At 36.2% G+C, this 25,015-nt stretch overlaps 1 protein-coding gene across 4 annotated transcripts in view; it reads right to left on the bottom strand.

Annotated features, from left to right (window-relative positions):
• The window catches only part of SCAF11 (SR-related CTD associated factor 11), an 88,224-nt gene that overhangs the window by 26,533 nt on the left and 36,676 nt on the right, over positions 1–25,015 (bottom strand). For all 4 annotated transcript variants that reach the window (XM_075551837.1, XM_075551839.1, XM_075551841.1 and 1 more), the window contains exons 4-6: positions 15,022–15,099; positions 6,413–6,513; positions 3,743–3,807 (exon numbers count right to left, since the gene is read on the bottom strand). In XM_075551837.1, the coding sequence (XP_075407952.1) occupies positions 3,743–3,807; positions 6,413–6,513; positions 15,022–15,099 (244 nt within the window). The remainder of the gene's footprint in view (positions 1–3,742; positions 3,808–6,412; positions 6,514–15,021; positions 15,100–25,015) is intronic.

Genomic DNA, 25,015 nt, shown 5'->3' with positions numbered 1-25,015 from the left:
ATTCAAATGAAACAATTATTCAGTCTCATTCATTGTTCAAATTTCACTTGCAGTAAGGAAATACCCTCATCCGCAGTTACCCCTCTACCGTTTAGCACTTCGACGAGGTCTTGTGCAGATGCAGACTTGCCCAATTCAATACATTTTTTGATTCCTTAGTTTGTCTGTTTTATTTCTGACTGCTGCTTTCATGAGCATGGAGTACGGCCAAGCAAACTGAAATCATTGAAACTTCAATCTGTTATCACGATAGCATAACAATCTATTGGCCCCGTTGTGAGGATCTGTTTTCCATCCATGTGAAAGTTGCAGTCCTAGATGTTCATCAGCAAGGGCTTCAAGTCCTCTGCATTTCAGCAAGCAAGCTTGTGTCACCTGCATATCCTACGTTGTGAATAAATATTCCTCCAATCTTTATGCCAAATAGTCCACTTTCTTGAACTGATTGCCGAGTATACAGACTGATTAAGTATGGGAAACGATATAACCCTGATACACACCTTTGCTGACTTCACATCATGCAGGATTCCCTTGTTTTGTTTGAACAATTGCTTCTTGGTGGGTGTTCAAATTCTGTGTGAGCAAAATGAAGTGTTCTGCAATTTTCATTTTCAGATACATTACTCATGGTTTGTTATAATTCACCCAGTCAAAAGCCTCTGCATAGTCAGTAAAACATTAAGCCAGTGGTTCTCAAGCTTCCTAAAGCCATGACCCTTTCAGACAGTACCTCATGTTGTGGTGACCCCCAACCAGGAAATTATTTTCGTTGCTACTTCATAACTGTAATTTTGCTACTGTTATGAATCAGGTAAGCCCTGTGAAAGGGTCATTCGACCCCCAAAGGGGTCGCGACCCACAGGTCGAGAACCGCTACATTAAGTAAACATCTTTCTGATACTCTTTCAACCAAGATCCATCTGATATAAACAATGATAAAACCTACCTTGTGCCAAATCCTCTTCTGAATCTTCCTGAATTTCTGGCAGTTACTTATTGATGTACCACTACAACTGTTGCTGATTTTTCAGCAAAATTTTACTTACATGTGATTTTAATGATAATGTTAGATAATTTCAACATTCTGTTGGGTCACTTTTTCTTGGAATGCATACAAATATGGATCTCTTCCACTGCACTGGCCAGGTCAGCTGGCTTCCAAATTTTTGGCATAGACATCTGAGGGCTTCCAGTTATTCACCAACTTGTTAAAACATTTCAATTGGTATTGTCGATTCCTGGAGACTTGTATTTAATGCCTTCATGCAGCTTAGACTCTCCATTGAGTACCACTGGCTTTTTATCATGTGTTACCTACCTCTTGAAATGGCTGTGTGCCAACAAGAGCTTTTTGATACAGCGACTCTGTATTCTTTTCAGCTTCCTTTGCTGCTTCTGACATGCTTTGGGCCCACAGATTCCATCAATAGCAGAACTCAAGGCTTTTTATTCAGTATTTTCAGCTTAAGACATGTTGAGTGTATTCTCCCTTCCTCATTTTTAACTGTGGATGGTTGCACATTTCATTATAATACATTGTCTTCTTGGGCTGCCCTTCGGAATTTCTGTTCAGCGTGTTTATCTCATCAATTCTTCCATTTGCTTTAGCTTCTTTTACATACAATGGTAAGGTTCAGAGTCTAATCTTTTTCATCTTCTTTTAATAGTTCAAGGTTTGTTTGTTGACCTTTATGAGTCTTTTCCAGTCCAGTCTGAAATGGGGTGCCAAGCCCTGGCCCCAAAATCTAATTTTGGTCCTCCCTGAGGACTTCATTGCTCTGGTCCCCTTGCTGCTCTGTTACATATCCTTAGTGTTTCGCCCTGGATTTTTTTTTTTGTTTGCTTTATTTATGAGATGCTTAATGTCATCCCACATTTTTTGGTCACTAGTGCTCGTGAGTCAAATATATTCTTGAGATGTTTTTGAGATTCAGGTGGGATATACTCAGGTTTGTATTTTGGTTCTTGTGAACTTGTTTTATTTAATTTTCTTTACCTTTAACCTGAACATATATATTGTCTGTTCCATAGTCAGTGCCTGGCTTCATTTGGCTGCTGATAATGAGCTTTTCCATTGTCTCTTCCCACAAATGTAGTCAATTTGCTTTCTATATATTCTACCTGAAGTCCCTGGGTACATTTGCCATTTAGGTGGTTGACAAAAAAAATATCTGCATTAAAGAAGTCATTGTTTGTGTCACCAAGGCCATATTTCCCAACTATTGTCCCCTCCTCTTTAATTTGTGCATTTTTCTAAGCAATACATCTTGAATGAATGTCTGACTGATTTCAGACTAAAGAAGTTGATAGAGATCTTCAATTTCTTCATCACTAGCTTTAGTTTGATACATAAATTTGAATAAGTGTATGAACTGGTCTTCCCTGTAGATAGATACTGTATCACAGACCACACTGGACTACAAGATAAATCATGAAATATTTCTTTGGAGGACAAATGTGATGCCATCCCTCTCATATTTGTCATTCCCAGAAAAGAGAACCGTAAGATTGTCAGATTCAAAATGGCTAATACCAGTCTATTAGAGCTGACTAATGCCTAGGATATTAATCTTTATGCATTTCATTTATGATGACTTCCAGGTTTCTTAGATTCACGTTTCATACATTCCACATTCTGCATACTAATAAAGGTTTGTGGTTTTGTTTCTTCTCATTTGAATCACGCCACATCAGCAAATGAAGGTTCCCCAGAACTGGACTCCATTCATGACTATGGCCAACTCTACTTTGAAAAGGCAGATCTTCCTGAATTACATTTTGAGTGCCTTTTGACATGAGGTGCTCATTCTCTGGCACCATTATCTGACAATGTTTTGCTGTTACGCCTAAGTTTTTCAGAGGCTAACCTTTAAAATGTGGACAGCCTATTCCTTCTTTGTAGCCTGTTCTTAGTCTGGAAACTCCCTAGAAACTGGATCACCATGGATAATACCGCTGGTATTTAAAATATCTCAGTGACACAGCTTCCAGCATCATAACACGTAAGTCAGCAGAGTATGACAAACTGATAGAAAAGTGATGGATTATAACCAATCTTGAAAATAAATGTGCACCACTTACAACAGCTCATTTGAAGCACAGTCAGTAAACCGCCTGAATACCCATGGAGGGGGTCACAAAGCACAATGGCACCTCCCCTGCCTGACCCCCACCCTTGCCAGCCCTGTTGCAAAGTCTTTCTGCATTGGAGAATCATGTGTCACACAAGAACAAAAGATAGAAATATTTAACTGCTAATGTCAGGAAGAAGTATTATATTTCTAAGAAAAGTGTTCAAAGAAATGTGGCTAGAAGCCAAACCATGACTGCATTTGGGAATTACAAATTAAATGTCATAGACATATATTGCTATTACTTAAAATTAGTGCCCCATAAGGTAATTTATCTCATTTACCCTAAGGGCTTCTGCATGAGTGAATGAAGTAAAACTATACTGTATTTTCCTAATGCCAAGCAATTCCAGAAAACCTTTTCTCTTCTTCATTACAGACACACTTTCTCTGCTCCTCTCTGAGCCAAGTATAAACACACAAAAAGGGTAGAGAACAGTATTAATAACTCCATGAAAGCAAAATATATGTAGACTTAACTAAATAAAGAGAGCATAGTAGAGTTCTACTAAACTATTTTCCAAACAAAAATATCATTAACGAAAGCTCTGGCATACATATTAAATTAAAAACAAATTAAAAAGGTAGACATCAAGCAAAAAGTCACTTACTGTGTAACATCTTCATGTCATAAAATTGTACACTTAATAGATCTTCTTTTACGATAGCCTTTTGTCTATAAGCATCAATTAAAAAGGTAAAAGAATTAAGAGAAAATTGCAATTTTAATTTTTAATTCACCCCATTATCATAGAAACCTACTTTGCATTAATTTTGTAGATTATCTTTAGAGACTGACAAATGATTTAAGTGACATTCTCATAGATGATTACAATATAACAGAAAGCCGAGCTATAAATTTCAATGTATAGTTAAGCTGTTATATATATATTTATCGTTTAAACAATAATCTTATTGGGTGATCATACCTGGCTAGCTACCAAGTCATGTAGAAGAGTGGGCGCACATACTGCTTTCTCTACCGGGCTATTAGAAAATGGGAGCATAAAAAGCATAGCTTTTTGCCCCTTGAAACTCAACAACTTAAAATCACAGTCTGCTACCAAGAAATAAAAGACTATTTTATTTCCCATTCCCCAGGACTGGTACAAAGTATCAGAAAGGGGTTGTATAACAGTTTTAGTACTTTAACAGACATAGGCAAAAATGAAGCGATACATGGCTGTATGCTACAGAACCCAGATATATGCAGTAAACAGAATGAATGATGGGAAATGTTAAAAACATTGGAAAGACTCTAAAAAGAGTATACTATAAATATCCAATAGCTGACAGAGAATTTTTTTTTTCACCTTAGGAGAAATCATTTAGGGTCTCACTGGGTAGGCAAAAGTAAGCTTCTATTTTGCCTCATAGATTTCCTTCCAAGCCCTTGATAAAAATGGTTAAAACATGTGCATCAATTTAGTTTTGTCAGACCCAAATTTAACTAAGAGTTTTAAAGGTCATCCAGTAATGATTAGTATACTCTCAGCAAGAGTCAAGAGAATTAAGGTTAAGTCAGAGAAAATAAAAATGGATAACAAGAAATTTCTTCTCTGTACTTGGGAAATTATTTCTAGTATTCACTAAGTACTTAAAAATGGAAATCAAAGAAAACTCAGAAATAGTTATAACAGGATTTTATTAATATTTACTCTAATTGGTGTCCCGTGAATTCCTTGAAATCATGCAAAACTTTGCTTTTATAAATATGTTTGGGTGCAGGAGGGACAAAAGGAGTCTGCAGCTTTCTTCACATTCTCAGAAATTTCCAACTCCCTAAAATTCAAAGTCTTAGGAGCTACAATGCTCTTTATTAGTGTCAAGATTCAACAAATTTGAAGGGCTATTATCAACTATTTTAATAATTTATAAAATTTATTATCTTCAGAAATTATTATTCTCATAAAAACCTAGTGATTATAAAACTGACATTATCAAACTGATAATACATTGAATTTAAACAACTTTTAGACAGCTTTACATATATTTCAAATCAAAACAAGCTTATATTTTAAATGTTTAGGATGTCATTTTTTAAGCATTAGTAAGTTAATTTCCAGTGCTCTACAGGCAGTCTCTGGATTCTGCACACCTGACGTAGGAACAACTCCTATTGGTCCCTTACTGAGAGCACCAAACTGATAGGAACCAATTTTGTCATAGGCCAAGAAGTGACACAAGAACATAGAAGAATTTTTGAAATTTAAGTGATCGGTCATGGTAACTGATTAGAAGACTTGGAAAGACCAAGTAAGCTCTCTCAAGAGCCTGCTGCTTGAAACTAGATTCTTGGCAGCACCACGGAGAGCCACACATATTTAAGGCCACTGTTTTTGCTGTTTTTGAGTAAGGCAGAGCTGTTTTGGTTCAAAATCCATTTTATATAAATTTCCTCTCACTAAAAAACTGAACCAAGCTCCACTTGCAACTAATCACTTTCACTTGCTGCATGTGCAGCTTTTTAATCACTGAAAAGCTTGAGCATTTTCTTGTACTAAGAGTTAAAACCACCAAAAAAACCACTTGCACCTGCTCCTACTTACCTACAAATTCTTAAAGACACAGGAACTGACTTCATGGAAACCTGGGAACTGTCTATATTAACATTCAATTCAGTTCAACAAATATTTTAAATTACTGTTTAAGTAAATAGTAAACACTGCAGCTGAAGGCAAGGGCAATGGTTTTAACAACAGCAGTTAAAATATGCAAATCTAAACATGTTTCACAGTGTTCAAACACTGGTTACAGCAGGTAGAATTCCTGCTATAACACAAAGAATTAGTAATAACAGTTTCAATTACAACTGTCTCACAAAGAATGCAATGCTCATCAGTTACGGTTTTTTACCCCACAAATAACTAGTCCAGTGTTACTCAAAGTGTAGCATGAAGACTCCTGTTTATCCATTAATTGTTACTTCTGATATCAGTGCAAAATGAGTAAGCTTTAATAGTTGATATCAAAAATGTATAGGGCTGAATATTTTATTTTATGTTACAAAATTGTTAACTCTAAACAAAACAAATTCTTCACCATAGAGGAGAGTTCAAATTAATCCTACTCCTTAAATGATCAAGGGGTATGCTTTCAAATAAATACTATATATACTCAAGTATAAGCTGACCCAAATATCAGCCGAAGCACCTTTTACCACAAAAACGGAATCAAATGGTACATTTAAACCCTACATCATAAGGGGGATAAAAGGTAATAATGTTTCCCTCCTTTTTGTCCTATTAGTTTAACCTCCATTTCCAAATTTCATCACTAACCTTATGCAGTTTTTAGAACTTTCATGACAGGACAGTGGTTTCTTAAACAAACTTTCATTTTTCTTGTCTTTTGTTTTTTCTGACTGTCTTTGTATTTGAATCTGTAAGAAAAGAAAATAAGCTATTTAGAGCTAGAATTCAGTATCACAATGGTTACACTTTTAAGCCCCTCTGGACATGATAAAATATTAAAGCTGTCTGAATAAAAGAGTAGCCTAAATACGTATACTTTATTCATTCAAGCATGCTAAACTATAAGTTTGTCAGTATGTTAACTAAGCTCATCAAGATAGTGAGAGAGGCATTGAAATATAATAAATGTGTATGACTTATTCCATCTACATGTAGAGCTGGGAAACTAACTGAATCTCCAAAAGTCGGAGAAGATTCCAGTGAGTAGGTCATCTATAAGTTGACTGTAATGCAAGGGGCAGAATCTAAGGGGAAAAAAATTATTCCATGTGGAGAAAAGAAAACAGTTATGAAATAACCTCATAGACTGTTGAACAGTAAGAAGCTGATATAGAAAGGGAAGTAAAAACTAATGGAATATGAGGCTGATTAAATATATTGTGGCCAGATGCAAATCATCTTCTAACTGCCATGAGTCAATTCTGCAGTGGTGCAGTAGGTTGTATATTGGATCTAATGGTAAGGTAAGCAGTTCTAACTCACCAGCTGCTCCTGGGGAGAGAGATGAGGCTATCTCTTCAGGAAAAGACTGACAGCCTCATAAACCCCAGGGAGCAATTCTCCTCTTTTCTATAGGGTCCCTATGAGTAAAAGGTCTTGAATAAGCAAATAGTATTACAGGCATAATAAACTACGTAAGTTTCTTGAAAATGAATGCGATAATAAAATTTGGTTTTTAAGAAGCTAATTTTGGCAGGAATGTAGAGAAAGAATTAGATAAGAGATTACAAAAACTAAGAAACCAAAAAGAAAATTCCTAAATACACTAGATCTGTAATATCCAAGATGAGTCACTCGCTAAACATAGCTACTGAGCACCTGAAATGTTGGGCATCTGAATTTAGATGTGCTGTAAGCCATGGTGGCACAGTGGTTCCTAGTTGGGCTGCTAACTGCAAGGTCAGTAGTTCAAAACCACCAGCCACTCAAGGAAGAAAGACAGAGCTTTCTACTTCTGTAGAGAATTCTAAGTACTGACAACTCACAGGGGCAGTTATACCCTATCCAGCAAGTTCTCTAGTAAGTTGGCATCACCTCAATGACAGTGAGAGTAAATGTAACAAATACACTAGATTTAAGACAGCACCAAAAAAAGGGGGTAAAATCTCAATAAAAAGATCTCAATAATTATAAAGAATATGCATTACATGTTGGAATAGATTAGACTACATCAAATAACAAATATTAAAATTACGATTCATGCCTCTCTTTACTTGTTAAAGACATACAAATTTTTAAAAATTACATAGTGGTGTGAGGTGTACTTCTTTTAGGAAGCACTGGCTTACATACAACATTCATGCCTACAAAGAGGCCAGAACAGAGAGATGGAACGGAACAAATGTAAGACGAGGAACAGAGGAACAGGCAGAACTTCCTGATCTGGGTGATAAAGACAGTGGTACTATTAATCACTGGGGCTTAGAAAAGGGAAAGAGAAGAGTGTGAGATGATTTTTTTAATTTGTCCATTTCATTTGGTGTGGTATTCTAAACAGAAATATGCAGTAAACAGATGGAAATATAGGCCTGGTTCTCAGGAAAAGAGGTCAGGACTAGTGACAGAGTTTCAGAAAGCATCTAAATATGAGGAGAGAGTACACTAAGAGAATTGAATGGAAGGAAGATTCTATGAAGAGCTCCAGTGATTTAGAAGCAAATGGCAAAGCAGGTTATGCAAAAACAAACAAATACACACACTTATTAACTGCAAGACAGATGTCCTGGAGGCCAATGGAAGTAGAGGGTAGTCAACAATATTACATGCTAAAAATAAACCGTGGGGCTTGGTAGTCAGAACAAAGAGCTTAGAACGAGCAGTCTTGTACAGTAAAATGATAGATACCTAAAACCACTGCCATCAAACTGACTTCAGCTCACAGCGACCCTAGAGTAGACTGGAATGGCTCCCCGGGGCTTCAGCAGCTGTGAATCTTTCTAGGAGCAGATGGCCTCTTCTTTCTCCTGAGGAGTGAGGTGTGTGTGGGCGGAGGGGGGGGGGGGTGTCAAACTGCTGACTCTATGATTAGCAGTCCAATGAGTAGCAACTATACCAACGAGGCTCCTTAAAATGAAGATGAATGCTTAACAGAAACTGAAAAGTGAATGAGAGGTGAGAAAACAGAGTGAGCAAGAAAGATGTCTCATTCAAGATTAGATTTAAGGGGGAGAAGGACAGATTCAAAAGAGATCAAGATAAAGGAAGATAATGGTAAGGGGAAGGGAGCACTAGAACTGATGGTGATTACATTTAAAAAGTGATTTAACCATGGGGGAGGAGTGTTCTAAAATTGATTGTGGTAATGATTGTATAACTCTTCTTGATATGACTGAACAATTGTGTGATATGTGGATTAATTGCCAACAACACTGTTAAAAATAAAGTATTAACATGAGGTATGTTTTTATACATGAAAAAGAAAATTTCACAGGAAACTATCTTTAGGCGCTAGTTCACGAATATTTTACAATAGATAATCTGGGGAAATAAGAGTCCACTGTTCAATTAAGGCATACTTTAATGTTGATTAGGAGTCTTGGTGGTATAGCGGCTATGCTTTGGGCTGTGATCTGAATGGTAGTCAGTTAGAAACCACCAGCTACTCCAAGCCCCCCCCCCCCCCAGGGGTTCCTATGAGTCAGCATTGAATTGATGGCAGTGGATTTGGTGTCTGGGTTTGGTTTTAATGTTGACTTGGTCCCTCGTTGGGATGCTAACCTTTATAAGGCCTATAGTTCAAAACCACCAGATGTTCTTGGTGAAAAGGGGCTTTCTACTCTCTGAAACTCACAGGGGAAGTTCTACCTTGTCTTTTAGGGTCATCAGAGGAGTGGACATTGACTTGATGGCAGAGTTTTAATGACTGTATCAGACACATGTGATGTCATTAATTTTACTCCAAGTTACACAATTAATGTAGATTTCCCATATGATGAAAAATAAAGGGCTCCTAGTAACATAAGCAAATCACTTCATCTATGTTACTTTACTTGATGTCTGGTGTATTCCTTATTAAAAACATATCAAAGTAAAGTATGAACACCTACACTAAGAATTAATGCAGTAGCATCGTGATTTCCACCTGCTTCCTTATTCAGAGACAAAAAGCTGTCCTGAACTACGTAATAGTGCTACCTGGGAATGGTTAGCTTCTTCCATCAGTGACCTTATGTATGTGGTGGTTACAAAAGTTCATGGTAAGGAATGAAATAAAAACAGAGAATTTCCACAAAATTTTTTAATCCATCTTTTGTGTCTAAATTGGGTATTCTCATTTCTAGCTACTTATTATTCATGACTCGTTTGTGATTCAAGAAATTACCTTTTTGCACACTGGACTTAACCAGTTCTCTCCTTTCCTTTCTGCAGAATTAATTACAACTTATAGAACAGCACCATAGGGTTTTCCATGACTGTAAAAAATTTTTAATTGTAAATCTTTACAGTAACAAACTGCACATTACATTTTAACACTAAGTGGTTGGTAAATTTGAACTACCAACCCTCTGATTAGCAGCCTAATGCTTCCCCCCTTGCCAGCAGGCCATCTGCTCATGCCTTAGTTAAGGTTTCAAGAAATGCCTTCTTCGAGGGCTCCAATGTAACCTTCTGTCATTCGTCAAATAACCACAATATTCACCAAGACCAGCCTTTAAGCACATTTTTGTATTTTATTTTACTAGTTTAATGGTCTCACAATCAGGTTTTTCGTGTTTTTGTTAGGTGCCATCAAGTTGGTTTCAACCCACTATGACTTTATACACAACAGAAAAATAATGCCCTGCCCTGTACCATCCTTAAAATTGTTCCTATGCTTGAGCCAATTTCTGCAGCCACCATGTCAATCCATCTCCTTGAAGGCCTCTCTCTCCTTTGCTGCTCCTCTACTTTCCCTAACAGGATGTCCTCCAGGGCCTGGTCTCTCTTGACAACAGACCCAGGGTGTGTAAGATGAAGTCTCGCCACCCTTGTCTCCAAGGAGCACTCTGGCCATCTTTCTTCCTTTGACCTTTGCACAGTCCACAGTATTTTCAATATTCTTTGCCAGCACAACAATTTAAATGCATCAGTTCTTCTTTGGTCTTCCATATTCAATGCCCAACTTTCACAAGCATATGAGGCAAATGAAAATACCATGGCATGGGTCAGGCACACATTCGTCCTCAAAGGAACATTCTTTGCTTTTCAATACTCTAAAGAGGTTTTGTGCATCAGATTTACTTAATACAACATGTCTTTTAATCTCGACTGCTGTTTCCATGAGCATTGACTGTGGATCTAAGCGAGATGAAAAACTCTTTGACAACTTCAACTTTTTCTCTATCATGATGGGACCTACTGGTCTAGTTATGAGGATTTGGGTCTTGACATTGAGCCATAATCCACACTGAAAGCTGCAATCCTTGATCTTTAGCAGCAAGTGCTTCAGCTCCTCGTCACTTTCAGCAAGCAAGGTTGTGTCACCTGCCTATCTCGGGTTGTTCACAAGCCTTCCTACAATCCTGGTGACACATTCTTCTTCATATAATCTGAGGTTTTGTTTAGCATACAGACTGAAAAAGTACGATGAGAGGATACAACCCTGATGCATACCTTTGCTGATTTTAAACCATATAGCACCCCCTTGTTCTGTTCTCACAACTGCCTCTCGATCCTTGTACAACTTCTGCATGAGCACAATGTAGTGTTATTGGGTTCCCATTCTTTCCAAACTACAGTTTGTTAGGACCCACACTGTCAAATACCTTTGCATAGCCAATAAAACACACGTAAACAGCTTTCTGATATTTTCCACTATGAACCAAGCTCCATTTGACACCATCAATGATATCACTTGTTCTATGTCCTCTTCTGAATCTGGCCTGAACCTCTGGCAGAGACTCAATGTACTGCTCCAATGTACTCAAAGTACTATTGGATGATCTTCAGCAAAATTTTACTGCTGCATGTTATCTGTGATATTGCTCTATAGTTTGAATATTCTGTTGGGTCACCTTTCTTTGGAATGGGTACAGACATGGATCTCTTCCAGTCAGGTGGCTATAGACCAGTGAGTGCTTGCAATCCTTCATCAGCTTGCTGAAACATTTCACTTTATATTCCATCAATTCCTGAAGCCTTGCTTTTGGCTAATGCTTTCAGTGCAGCTTGAACTTCTCCCTTCAGCACCATTGGTTCCTGAAATGGTGGCATGTCAACTACTCCCTTTAGGCAGAGTAACTGTTTTCTTTCCATCTTCTTTTGATGTTTCCTACATCGTTTGATATTTCTCCCATAAAATCTTTCAAGATTGCAATTCAAGGCTTGAATTTTTTCTTGAATTCTTTCAGTTCCATTTATGTTGAGCATGTTCTATTTTGGTTTTCTGATTCTAGGCCTCTGCACATTTCATTATAGTACTTGACTTTGTCTTCTAGAGCTGCCCTTTAAAATTTTCTAGTTAGCTCTTTCACTTAATCTTTTCTTCCATTTGCTCTAATTACTCCACAATTAAGAGCAAGTTTCAGAGTCTCATCTGACACCCACTTTGGTCTGCTTTCTTTCCTAGTTTTATAATGGCCTTTACAGTTTTCATGAATGATGTTCTTGATGCCCTTCCACAGCTAATCGGTTGTCTGTCATTAGTGTTCTATATGTTAAATCTGTTCTTGAAATGTTCTCAAAATGTAATTGGTATACACTCAAGGTTGTGTTTTAGCTCTTGTGAATATAATTTTTTTCAGCTTTATTTTGAACTTGGGAGATAGATGCGGATTTCTACTGCTGTAAATAAATAGTCAATAGTCTCGGAAACTCAATGGAGTAGTTCTATCTTGTTTTACAGCAGGGGTCCACAAACTAAGGCCCACAGGCCACATGCGGTCCTCGGAGGACATCTATCCAGCCCGCCAGGTGTTTTGCTGCTTGGTTTTTTTTTTTACTTCAAAGTAAGATATGCGCAAGGCCGCCTGGGAAATGAAGTACAAGCCCCGTGTCTCCTCAGACCAGCGCTCCAAGGTGCCGTCGCCTTTCCCTGGCCCCTGTTCCTTTGCCTCCGATGGCATTTCTAACCCCTAGCCCATGGTTTCAAGGATCAGAGGCGCCTTGACGGGCCTGTCGGATCCTGACGCTCCCATCCCCTGGGAACGGAAAGGTTCCGGCCACGGCTAACCCACAGCAGGACAGGAGGCTCTGGTCAGCAGGCGACATCGATCGAGAGTCCTGAGGCGGGGTGGCCCAGGACGGCAACTTTCTAAGCATAAAGCTGAGAGCTGTAGATAGAATGGCGCACGCGGAGCCCGCATCCTCCAGGCATTTCCAGCGTTGAAATCTAGTTTCCGAAGCCAGGAAGGCGTCCCATGACAACCGAGGATGGCTGTTTGAGATCCTTGCCTTAGAGCGAGCTAACAACCCTGATTCAGACTGCAGGCCACTTCTTCTGTGTGGGTGCTAGAGCCAGGAGTTGTTTTCTGGAAAACTCCGGAATGTGCCCCTGGAGGCCCAAGAGAAGGAAGATGCTCCAGACCAGTAACTACAACCTGGTGCTAGCTGCAGTTCCTACTGCTGACCTATGAACTCTTTGTCAATTCCTTCTCGGAGCTCCTCCGAATAGCTCCTGTCATCCAGCTCATCTTCTTCATCCAATAGGGAATAAATGGATTTCCCCCCCACCAAAAACCCCCAAAAAATATATGTGCAGTGTGCATAGGAATTTGTTCATAGCTTTTTGGGTTTTTTTTAACTATAGTGCGGCCCTCCAACCAGTCTGAGAGACAGTGAACTGGCCCCCTGTTTAAAAATTTGAAGGACCCCTGTTCTATAAGGTCACTATGAGCTGGCATCGACTTGAAGACAGTGAGTTTGGGTTTTTTGTTTTTAAAGAGTTTTAACCTGATCATAGGATCAGTGGATGGTCTGGTTTCAGCTGCTGATAGTGTCTCCAGCATCTTTGCCAACAGATGTAGTCGATTTGATTTCTGAGTATTATACCTAAAGAAGCTCATGTGTATATCTGCCTTTTGTGTTGTGGTAAAGGTTTTATGTTATTTTTCATCAAAACATAATGTTCAGGTATTTTACATTTAAGTTTTTGTAGGGTTGGTCATTTAATCGATTACAAACATTGCTGTAGTAAAGAAAAATATTCCAAGTACTAACCAATTAATTAGTAAATTCCCAGCCTAAGTCAAAAGGGGCTGTTGCAAAATCACAGAAACCTTTATTAAACAAAAATCTCAAAATGTGAAGCTACCATTTCCCAACATAGACTCTTATCTATGTCTCTAGTGAAGGTGATATTTTCATCTCCCTAGTCCCTCCTGAAAGAATCCTGAACTCTGACTTATAACACATCAACATGGCTGTTTGAACGTCCAGGAGCCACTTAAATAGTATCCCTTTGAAATGTTCTCTTATTGCTGAAGTGGCAAGATCAAGGATGTAAGGTGGGTAGGGTAAGATTTCCCAATGAAAATCTCTTAGGGCAACCCTTGTTTCCCATGATGAATGAGCATGTGCATTATCACAAGGGGAAAAAAACCCCTCAGTGCAACTTCCCTAGCTTTTTCTCAATAATGCAGTGTTTGATTTTCTTCAAATTCTCCAATAAGCACCCTGTGATGGTTCTGCATCCTTTGAGATTCAAAAAACAAAAACAACTAACTGCCACCGAGTCAATGCTGACTCATAGTGACCCTGTAGGACTGAGTATAACTGCCCTGTCGGTTTCTGAGGCTGTATGCTCCGAACCAAGCAGCCTGCTGCATCTTTCTCCAATGGTGTCATTGGTAGTTTCAAACTGCTGACGTGGTGGTTAGCAGCTGAACATGTAACAAATTGCACCACTCTTAGAAATACCAGGATATAGTTGCCACAACTTTCTGAGCAGACCTCTGCATTGAATCTTATAGACCCAGTAGATCTCCATGGAAGCTACTTTATGGATAGCATCTACAAAAGACTAACACAAGTTGTACTGAGAGAACTTGCTTGCAGCAAACCTTTATTGCTCTTTACATTGTGATCCACCGAGATGTGTTTAAATATTCATTATTTGGAATAAACCCATGTATGTTTGAAATGGAACCCCAGTAGCAAAACTGTTTAGCCCACACATTTTCAAATTACAGGAAATCCTAAAATTCTCAAATATATGCATTCTACAATTAAGATGAAACTTCTTTGATAGCATCAGAAATCTAATATATTTTGTGAAATAAAAGGTAACTAATTTAATTGTTACGAATATTCTCTTTAGGGGCAAGGTATAACATATGCTTGTTAAAAGATCTAAACTTGTCAAGCTGAGGAAGACTAATATTCACATAAGCCTAAAGTTGAGCAAACTTCAACCATATTCAAATTAGAAATCTATCAAAGCAAAATGGTCTCAATTGAATTTGTACAATTTATGTTGCAAAATACAATGTAAGCCTTACCTTAATATAACCTCCCAGTGCACTGAATGTAAACACTGCTTGAAAAGGTTTTCGATCAATAGGACATGATGATAATATCTGGAAAAGAATGAACAAATTATAACTTTAAATATTTCTTTAAGACTAGATTAAAATTAAACAAAATCAAACATATTTACATTAAATTTTTTATGGAAAATAACACACCCCACAAAGATAAAGGAGATGGAATATTTTATCTAGCCTTACAGCAAGAAGCATTTTAAATGTTTCAATTTACTCAAACATTTACTAAGTACCCACTGCATGTGGATAATTAGAATACAATGATGAATAAGAGAAGTATGATTTGTTACCATCATTTAGACTTGCTTACCAACTGAGTAGCTGGTACAATGAAAGGCATGCTGGTCTGGAATCAGCAGCTCTGGGAGGGAAAGCTAGCTGTTACACTAAATCTGGGAAATTCTAAGTTACCTGTAAAGGAATGAGTTGGATGGGCTCCCTATAGATCTTATTATTCTTTGACTTAATATCCACCACTCTCCCCCAATTAATTATTTTGAATAGGCAATATGTACCAATGATATAACCTTTCTAACACATGGAGAAAATTAAAAATCCTTCTCATACTTTCCCATCACTTAGTCACCCAGATCTCCCTATATGCTCCACAGGCATACTTGTTATTCACACCCAATGCTTATACATATAAGGCGTATTGTCTTAATAAACAAGTATCAACTATAAATAAGTTTTTATGATGTTATTTAATATATTTATAAGAATGAACTTATATTATCTAAGGTGCCTTGGTGGTGTAGTGGTTAAAGTGATCAACTACCAAGTAAAAGGTCAGTGGTTCAAACCCACCAGCTTTACCGTGGGAGAAAAGGTGGCAGTCAGCTTTCCAAAGATTTTTGTCTTGAAAACCCCACGGGGCAGAGTTCTACTCTATCCTGCTCAGTCACTAGGAGTTGGAATGGACTCCACAGCAGTTGGTGGGCTTACATTATTTAAATAACAAGATGGAATATATTTCTACTAGAGTAGGAGTTAAGACTCTCTAGCCTATGAATAAAATATCAAAAGGTGCTATTAACAACTATGGTTCCAAAGGTAAAACATGATTTTAACAATTTAATACCAGTAACCTAAAAGATCTCAACACAACAGTTCACTGCTATCAAATAATATTAGGTAACATTTTTCTGTGCGAAGTAAAAAGTCTTTTTCTGAGACAAATGTTAGCATTTGAAAATGAATAAAATTAAGGATTATAAATCTTTGCCTTTACTCTCACAATAACAACCTTTAAATAGGATCAAGGTAAATAATTTTACTTCTTAGTACTTCCAGGACAGTTCTACCCTGACCTATCAGCATGTAATCAATGTCACGTAATTGTACATGTAGAAATTGAGTTGTTGTTCCTTCTATTTATATACATTCTCAACAATATTTAATTTAAAATATCATTAGCTTTAAAGTTCTTTATGATAGATTTAAATCTCCATATTAAATTGTCTGAATGAAAATCATCCATTAAAAAGGGGGAAAAAAGTTGTGAACTTTTTAGGCTTTGGTACAAATTCAAGATAATCAAACACAGACAACATATAGATAGCCCTTGAGAAGATATTCATATTCACAAAATTCAGTTAGGTATAGCCAAAATATAAACTTAGTTAATTTCTACTACTCTGTTGAAATGTGATTTTTCACTTCCTACCTCAGTAGGCCTTGACAGAAAGGTGCTTTTCTATAGCTGAAATAGGCTATGTGACCTTACCACAGTAAATGAGTTCTGATCGGTAGAAGCCACTTTAGCTTACTTCCAAGTAATATGGATTTAACATCCTATTACTTTCCCTACAGAAAGCCTGGTTTTAAGAAGTTTTGCTTTAAGTAGCAACAAAGTTGTCAACGTGTCTTTTTAATAAAGCACTGCAATAGCAATTCTAGTTCAAAGAATTCAACATTGTCACTATTTGTGGTTACTTTTTTATGTTCTTCGCATGGACTTATGAAATTTCTTAGGCTTAAGCTTTTAGCAGTACTGTATTTGTAATTGACTAGAGTATTTGAAAGTATAAACTCTCTAATTCTTACTATTTTCAAAGTGCAAAACAATTTCTGACCTCTACTTAAAGATGAATTAAAAAATTTAGAAATAGGTAAAACAGACAAACAAAAACTGGTTTTCTAAAAAGTATTAAGAAAGGTATATAGGTAGACGCTCTCTCTATAAAGCCTAGTTAAAAAATGTGTATGTCTGTGTGTAAACTTGAACAAGTTACGTATTTTCTCTGTGTAATGAGGGTAACAATAGTTTTTCAAGAAAATTAACTTAATATAAAGCACTTCTAAGATATGTGGCACATACTTATCATTGTGTAAGGTCTCCTAAACTTAAGCTAGCCTAACTGACTAACAAGAAAAAAGTTTGGCCCATTAAAAAAAAGATAATTTGAAACATCATGACAGCCATGACTTTGTAATGTTTTTAAACTAGATTTTTCAACCATCACTATATAAAAACATTAAACTACTTAATCATTTTGCTCTAATTTATAACAATATTTTCAAAGAAACCCACCATGTTCTAGAATTTAATTCTACATCAGATACATTAAATCTTTCAGAAACTCTGGAATCATAACATCTCTATTAATTTTTTTCCTGTTTATATTAGCTAAAAATGATAGTCTATAATTTTCAAACTCTTAAAAACTGATTTCATTTGGATCTGCTTCAAATAATAAGGTTCTGTGTTAAGATTCCCTTTTTTTAAGCACAAATGCCATGAATTTGTTTAACATTTCATTTGAACATTCCATTATTATCATGAAAAAAGGTATTAGCCTGAAAACCATTGTTATATATTATCAACACCTATACACACTTGTATTTTCTAAAGATAATCTAAACACCAAGAAAACTGACTTTTCTTCTACTCTAGCTCAATCATCAGAAAAATTTCTAAAATTTTGTCCTTACCAAAGGAAGGCATAGGTTAGGTTAAGAAAATAAACTTCCTGTAATAGACACAATATTTTTGTTATGGCTAATAAGAAGTGATACTATCCATTTCTGGCCTCACAAATAAGTTTGGCAAAGCATTAAAAATATATAAGTAAAAGAAATTTAGTATAGAAGTGAATTGTTAATTTAAAATATTTATAAAGCTACCATAATAAGGTTCAAGGATATCACTATTAATATATAATACAGCACCAAATGTGATTATCAAATAGCTTTTATCGAATTTTTCATAAAGAGGCTAAAAAATAGCTTGAATTGGTCTAATTTTGAGGAATTCCCAAGGTTATCTTTATTACTAGCAAATATCCATCCAGGAAATCTCAAAGACATTAATTTTAAACTAATATAGTAACATTTTAACTAACATAACTATTTTTCATGTAATTTTAGTTTTGAAGAACATATTTCCAAGTTTTCCATTTTTCCTATGTAACAAAAATTCCCAATAATTCATCCTTATTTAAAACAAAAACATTAGTTTGACTTTTATTTGGTAATTTAAAAAATATCTAACTTAATCTTATAACCAAAGTAGTTTAGTATCACCATTCAGTTTTGTGACATAACTACAAAATTAATAGAATTTAATCATTGCTTTACAGTGGAATGTGTACTAAAACAGAGCATCTGCTTTACTGTGAGTACTCTGTTCTATCAGGTAAAGAGGCAATTTTGATATATGTATATATATTAAAAAAATCTTCCTTTCAGTAAAACATACCCTAGTATTCTGAAGCGTTGTAATTTCCCAGTTCAGACAAACCCATATTTAAATGTAACAGGCAACCTTCCTTATTTGAGAATTCAGGATTCTTGATTTCTAACATTTCTTGCTTCCTGCTGCTGCTCTATCCTCAATCACATAGGCTGCCTACAGATAGCCCCTCCTAGAGAGAGAGAAGCAAGGGTTAAAGTGCTTAAAGACTGAATCTTAGTATTTATGCTTATAGATAGGTTTGTCTCTTCATGGGAATATCTACAACATCTATCTCTCTTATTAAGAAATAGAGTATACTATATAATATTTCAGTTCAAAATCAAATATAAATGATTTAGAAATAGATACCATTAGAAGCTGATGCTTATTCTAAAATCATCCATTCACCAGCCCCTATTCTTTCTTATGGTTAGTGGTTCCAACACACCTACCCTGGCTCTCTAAAATAAGTGCCTACATCCCATGTTGCCTATCACAAATAACTTCTTCTTGCCAAACCTTGTTAGAGAAACTATAGTTTTGAATACCATCTAATAGGGATGCATCCTAAAGGACAAATAGCTGTCAGTGATGAAATTTATACCAGGTAAAAATAACATACATTATATATCTAGTTTATTTAAAAGGAACCTCTTCAAGTTCTCTAAGATGCATTGTAATAGGTGGGTACAATTATTTTTATCCTAATTTCTTCTGACATTAATAGTTAAGACTTTCATTTTTAATAACCTTAGTAAACTCCCCTTATAGATCATTTAACAAAATTCAACATTTAAAAGTAGGTTTCATAAAAACACAAGATAATGTGCCCGTCTGAAAAATGATTATTGACAAATGAAAATCTATTACATATGTATTTTAAGTAATGGTTACTCATAGTGAAAAAATATTTATCCTACAAAAGGATTAACCTACAGGGTAAAAACCACAGGAAATCTGGAGTAAGTTTAAGTTCTAGAGCAGTCAGAATCTAATCCACCTTAAGGATGAAGACAGAGATCAGTAAGTCATCTATTGTATAACTTGAAACAAATAATGTATTTGCCAATACTTTAAGTTATACAGATAAAAACTGTTACTCCTGGTTTAAATTATTCACAGAGACCATTCATGACATTAAAATGTTTGATTTTGTTCAGTAGTAAATAAAAATCAAAATTTTAGGGAAAAATTATTGTAAAAAGGATACACCAACTAGAAAATATAGCTTTGTAGATTATTGAAAAATAATATAATCAATAAACTGGTGTGCAGATTTCCATTCCTTACATAAAGAACACATCAGTAATAAAGGCCTAAATTAACTAGTCATGTCTTTATTTTATTTTTTACTTTTTAAAGCTTTTATCTTTTATATCTTTATTTTTTGCATGCAGTATTAAGTTAAAAGCATACTCCTCACATGTTATAACATCAACAATGTAAATTTTTTGGAGTTTCTGATTAATAAATCATTTTATTGTGGACTCATATATATAACAATCCATAAATCAATTATATTAAAGTGAACTTTTACAGATGTTGCCATCATCAATTTCAAAACATTTTCTTCTCGAGCCCTTTAATATCAGCTTCTCTTTATTCCCCCCACCCACACTCGACCACCTTTGTGAACCTCTTATTATATACTATTTTTATATATATTATACCATCCTATATATCCCTTCACCTACAATTCTGATATTTGTCCCCCTCGAGGAGGTTTGTATGACCACCATTGCTATCAGTTCCCCATGTCCTCCCCACCGCACTTGTGAATTCACACTTGTGAATTCTTAAAACCCTGTTTGCACTGTATTTTCTTAAAGTGAAGCTATCAGCATGAGATATACAGTTGAGAATAACGTCTTCACATTAAGGAAAAGAATCACTTAAGAAAAATAATGAATAGAGAACCCTAGAGGGTGTCACCTCTGTCAATTTATCACATTGTAATGGCTGTGTGTTGTTGTACACTTGAAGTTTTGCCACCTGTATTTCAAGTATTGTAGTGGTGTTCTGTCTGTAGCTGTGATGTTGGAACTCATGCCACTGGTATTTCAAAGATCAACAGGGTTACCCAAGGTATAAAGGTTTCAGCAGAGCTAAGATAGACTATGCTAGCCATGAATGAGCGGAGATGGAACATCAAATAGTGTAGTGTGCCAAGAATGACAAATTGAAGAGGTACAGCATTGCATTCACTGTCTCCCCCACCCCCAAAATAAAAATCTATTCCCAAGTAAAATATGGCCCATAATTGGATAACATCCATATAGCTATCAGGAAGACAGTTAATATAACTACTATTCTATTTTACACCCAAACACTAATTCCAAAGATGAAAAAAACTGAAGATGTTTGCCAACTTTTGCTGTTTCAAATTGATCAAACATGCATTAGAGATGACTGATAACTACTGCTGATTGCAATGAAAAGTTGAAAACAAATAATCAGTACTTGGAAAACATGGCCTTGGTGAGAGGCAAACCACCTGAGAATGCATGACAGAAATTTTGAAGACCAACAATTAAATCAATAAAAATACCTTTTCAGCAACGCAAATAGCGATTGTACAAAGGGAACACACAGGAATCAAACTGACTGTATCTGTGGGAAGAGATGATGCTGAGTTCATTATCATTGGTCAGAACATCCCATCTGAATTTAGAGTCTGTATCAAGAACAGATCTGACAAACTAAACGTTAATAATCAAAGACCAGGTGAGTTGTGGGAAGACACCAAAGACATCATACATGAAGAAAGCAAAAGCATTAAAAAGACAAAAGAAAGGTCAAAATGGATGTCAGAAGAGTCTCCAAAACTTGCCCGTACACATAGGAGTAGCTAAGTTGAATAGAAGAACTGTTGAAACTAAAGACATGAGCAAACGAACATGGAACAGGAGATTTCAAAAAGTGATTCAAGACGACAAAATAAATTATTATAATGAAATGGTAAATAGCCTAGAGTTAGAAAACCCAAACAAAGGAGAACTTTCTCAGTATTTCTCAAGCTGAAAGAATTAAAGTTACAATATTCAGGTTTCTGTGGGTAAAATATTTTACTACACAGGAAATTTTTTTAAAGGGGGAGGTGCAGAGATACACATTGTTACTTTATCAAAAAGAATTGGGCAACCTTCAACCATCCCTATAGGTAGCATATCATTAGGAGCCAAAGGTATTGATGCAAGAAGTCCAAGCTATACTGAAGGCACTGGCAAAAAGCAACACTCCAGGAAATGACAGAACACCAATTGAGATTTTTTCAACTAACAGATGCAACAAATCTGGAAATGCTCACTTATGTATGTCAAAAAACTTGGAATAGTGACCTGGCCAACTGACTTGAAAAGATCCTTATTGGTGCCCATTCAAAAAAAGGTGATCCAATACCATGTAAAAATTATCAAACAATACCATTAATATCAACTACAACTTAGCTTAGGAGAATTCAAAATTGTTTCCTGCAGTATATCTACAGGGAAGAGTCAGAAATTCAAGTCAGATTCACAAGAGCATGTGGGAACCAAGGATACATACCGTAGCTGATATCAGAAGAATCTTAGCCAAAGCAGAAAGTACAAAAAGATAGAAACTTGTTTGCTTATTTACTATGGCAGCATGTTCAATTGTGCGAACCATGGCAAATTACGAAGAGTGGGAATTCCCGAACACTTGATTTGTTCCTGCAGAACCTTTGCATAGATCGAGAGGCAGTCCTTTGAACAGGACAAGGAGACACTACATGGTTTAAAAGCAGGGAAAATGTGCATCAGGTGTGTACCCTTTCACCATACTTATTCAATCTGCATGCTGAAAAAATAATCTGAGACGCCTGACTAGGCCAAAAAGAATGCAGAATCAGGACTAGAGAAAGGTTTATTAACACACTGTGACAGCAGATTTCACAACCCTGCTTGGTCAAAGTGATGAGGACTTGAAATACTGATAAAGATAACAGAATACAGCCTTCAGTATTGGATTACACCAGTCCCTGGGAGGATATCATGGATGTTAAAGTAGTGAGTCAGAAAAAAGAGGAAGGCCCTCAACAAGATGGATGAACACACTGGCTACCGCGATGGCTCAAAACACAGCAATGATTGTGAGCATGGAACAGGGCCAGGCAGTGCTTCTTCCACTGCACATGTGGCCACCCTAACTCCGAAGTGATTCAACAGCACTTAACAAACAACAACGTGGGCATATCAAGATACCTAGTGGGTAGCTAGTCACATTCCCAGCCAATGCAAAAGGTATTGTTACAAAATCATAGAAACACTTAGTAAACTAAAACTAACCTAAATGTGTAGCTATTGTTTCTGAATGTATCACCCATCTATACACTGATGAAAGCGGTGTTTCCATCTCTCTAACCCTTCCATGAAGAATTCGGCATGTCAAAATTCCATGTCAAAATGGCAGTTTGGGCATCCTTGAGGGATGGCAATCATGTTCTTTGGAACATTAAGTTTTAGAAACAAACAGAAGACTGAAAGGGCAAGACCTTGACCTGCTAGTGGATTGGTTAGTTTTCCAATGAAATTCTGATAGGACAACTAACTCTAACTTCCCTTAAAGAATGAACAGACCTACTGTGGATGGAAAAAAATGTCCTTAGCCCAACTTTCCTGGCCTTTTTCTCACCTATATAGTTTTCAATTTTCTTTAAACTTCTTTTTAGTAAGTCCTTGTGATTTTCCTGTGTACAGTAAGAAAATCTATCATGACCACTGCTTTGGAGTTACAAACAAACAGATGCTAAGGCTTTCTGTGCTGACCTCTCTCCTTTGAATTTAAGTGGCCCAGCAGATCCCTTCATAACATAAGTCACTGGTTTGATGGACCTTTTTGGGGGGGAGGAATCCTAACGATACTAAGGTAACTTGTCTGCAGTCACCCACTGACCAAAGAGACATGCTTAAATACATTTGCTTTGGAATAAACTCATGCATGTATGAGCTAAAACCCCATTAGCAAGTTTTTTACTTACCCTCTTATATTGTATGTTTGTTTAAAGAATGAGACTGTTTAAATAATCCAAATATGAAATATTCTTAAGCCGGTGAATTTCAATCCTTTAAAGATTTAACTACTTATTGGCAACTCTGCCAAATGGTATATCCTCCTATGTTTTTAACTAGTGTGCTTGTGTAGTTGTTGGCAGGGGAGCATGGAGGGTGTTGAGGGGTCACTGTTGCAGTAGAGCATTATAAAAGAGTTGTCACTACAACTATCCAGGCGTCAAATTTCTCTAGCCTTTACCTTTCTAACTATTTATTTTAAATACCAGACAACCACGATTAAAACTGTGTGCAAAATAGAAATTCCCAATGTACTTAGATTGTGTTTTCATTCAGTCTGAGTAAAAGAAAGAACTTTAATTTGATGGCTAACAAACTTTATATACATATTTCATTCATTCATAAGATCTTTTTTGTTTCAGATTATGAACTCGAATATAATGGTTTAGACTAACAGAACCTAAAACTTTCTTGAACAGCCGATTACTATAACCTCTTTTAGTTCAATGTTCTATTTCTGCATTGTTGTTAGTTCCCATGAAGTCCTTTCCAACTCATGTGCCCTCAGGGTCTTCAAGAATGTAACCCTTCAGACAGAAACAGAACCCTGCCTGACTTCCCAGAGGCACCCCAATGTGTTGGAACTGCCCATTTTCTGGTTAATGGTTAAGCGCATAACTGTTAAGTGTCATGATTTCATAATCCAATAAGCTTATCTAAAATTTCAGAAAACTATAATGTGCATGTTTATTTTCAAATTTGTTCTAGTACTGTCAAGGGTTGGATATTAGACAAGGGCCAGGAAGGTAACTACAGGTTCCATTATCTTGAATCCTGCCCTCAGTCAAGTAGAGCCAATGAAATGCCTAGGATTATAAAAGTTCATTTACACATTTATTTTAAAATCCTATGGTAATAAATGTACAAATGTGCTTGACACAATGGATAGATGTATGGATTGTGATAAGCTGTGTCCAAGCCCCCAATAAAATGATAAAAAAAATCCTTACATGACCTGTGTTTTAAATACAGACCAAAATTTCAGAGCTCAAATAAATATTAAAATGAATTTTAATTTTGGATATACATTTAAAGCACATAAACATTTTCAAAAGTATGTTCAAAATACAGTAACTATGTAGCTTCCTTTCAAATCACATTTTCAATGCTTTATATTATGATGAACGATAAAAAATAAATCATTCTGTTTGGTGCTTGATATACATTCTGCTATTTCAGTGAC

Source organism: Tenrec ecaudatus, chromosome 6 (genome assembly GCF_050624435.1).
Source record: "Tenrec ecaudatus isolate mTenEca1 chromosome 6, mTenEca1.hap1, whole genome shotgun sequence".
Lineage (NCBI taxonomy): Eukaryota > Metazoa > Chordata > Mammalia > Afrosoricida > Tenrecidae > Tenrec > Tenrec ecaudatus.
This window is presented reverse-complemented; position numbering and strand designations above follow the sequence as displayed.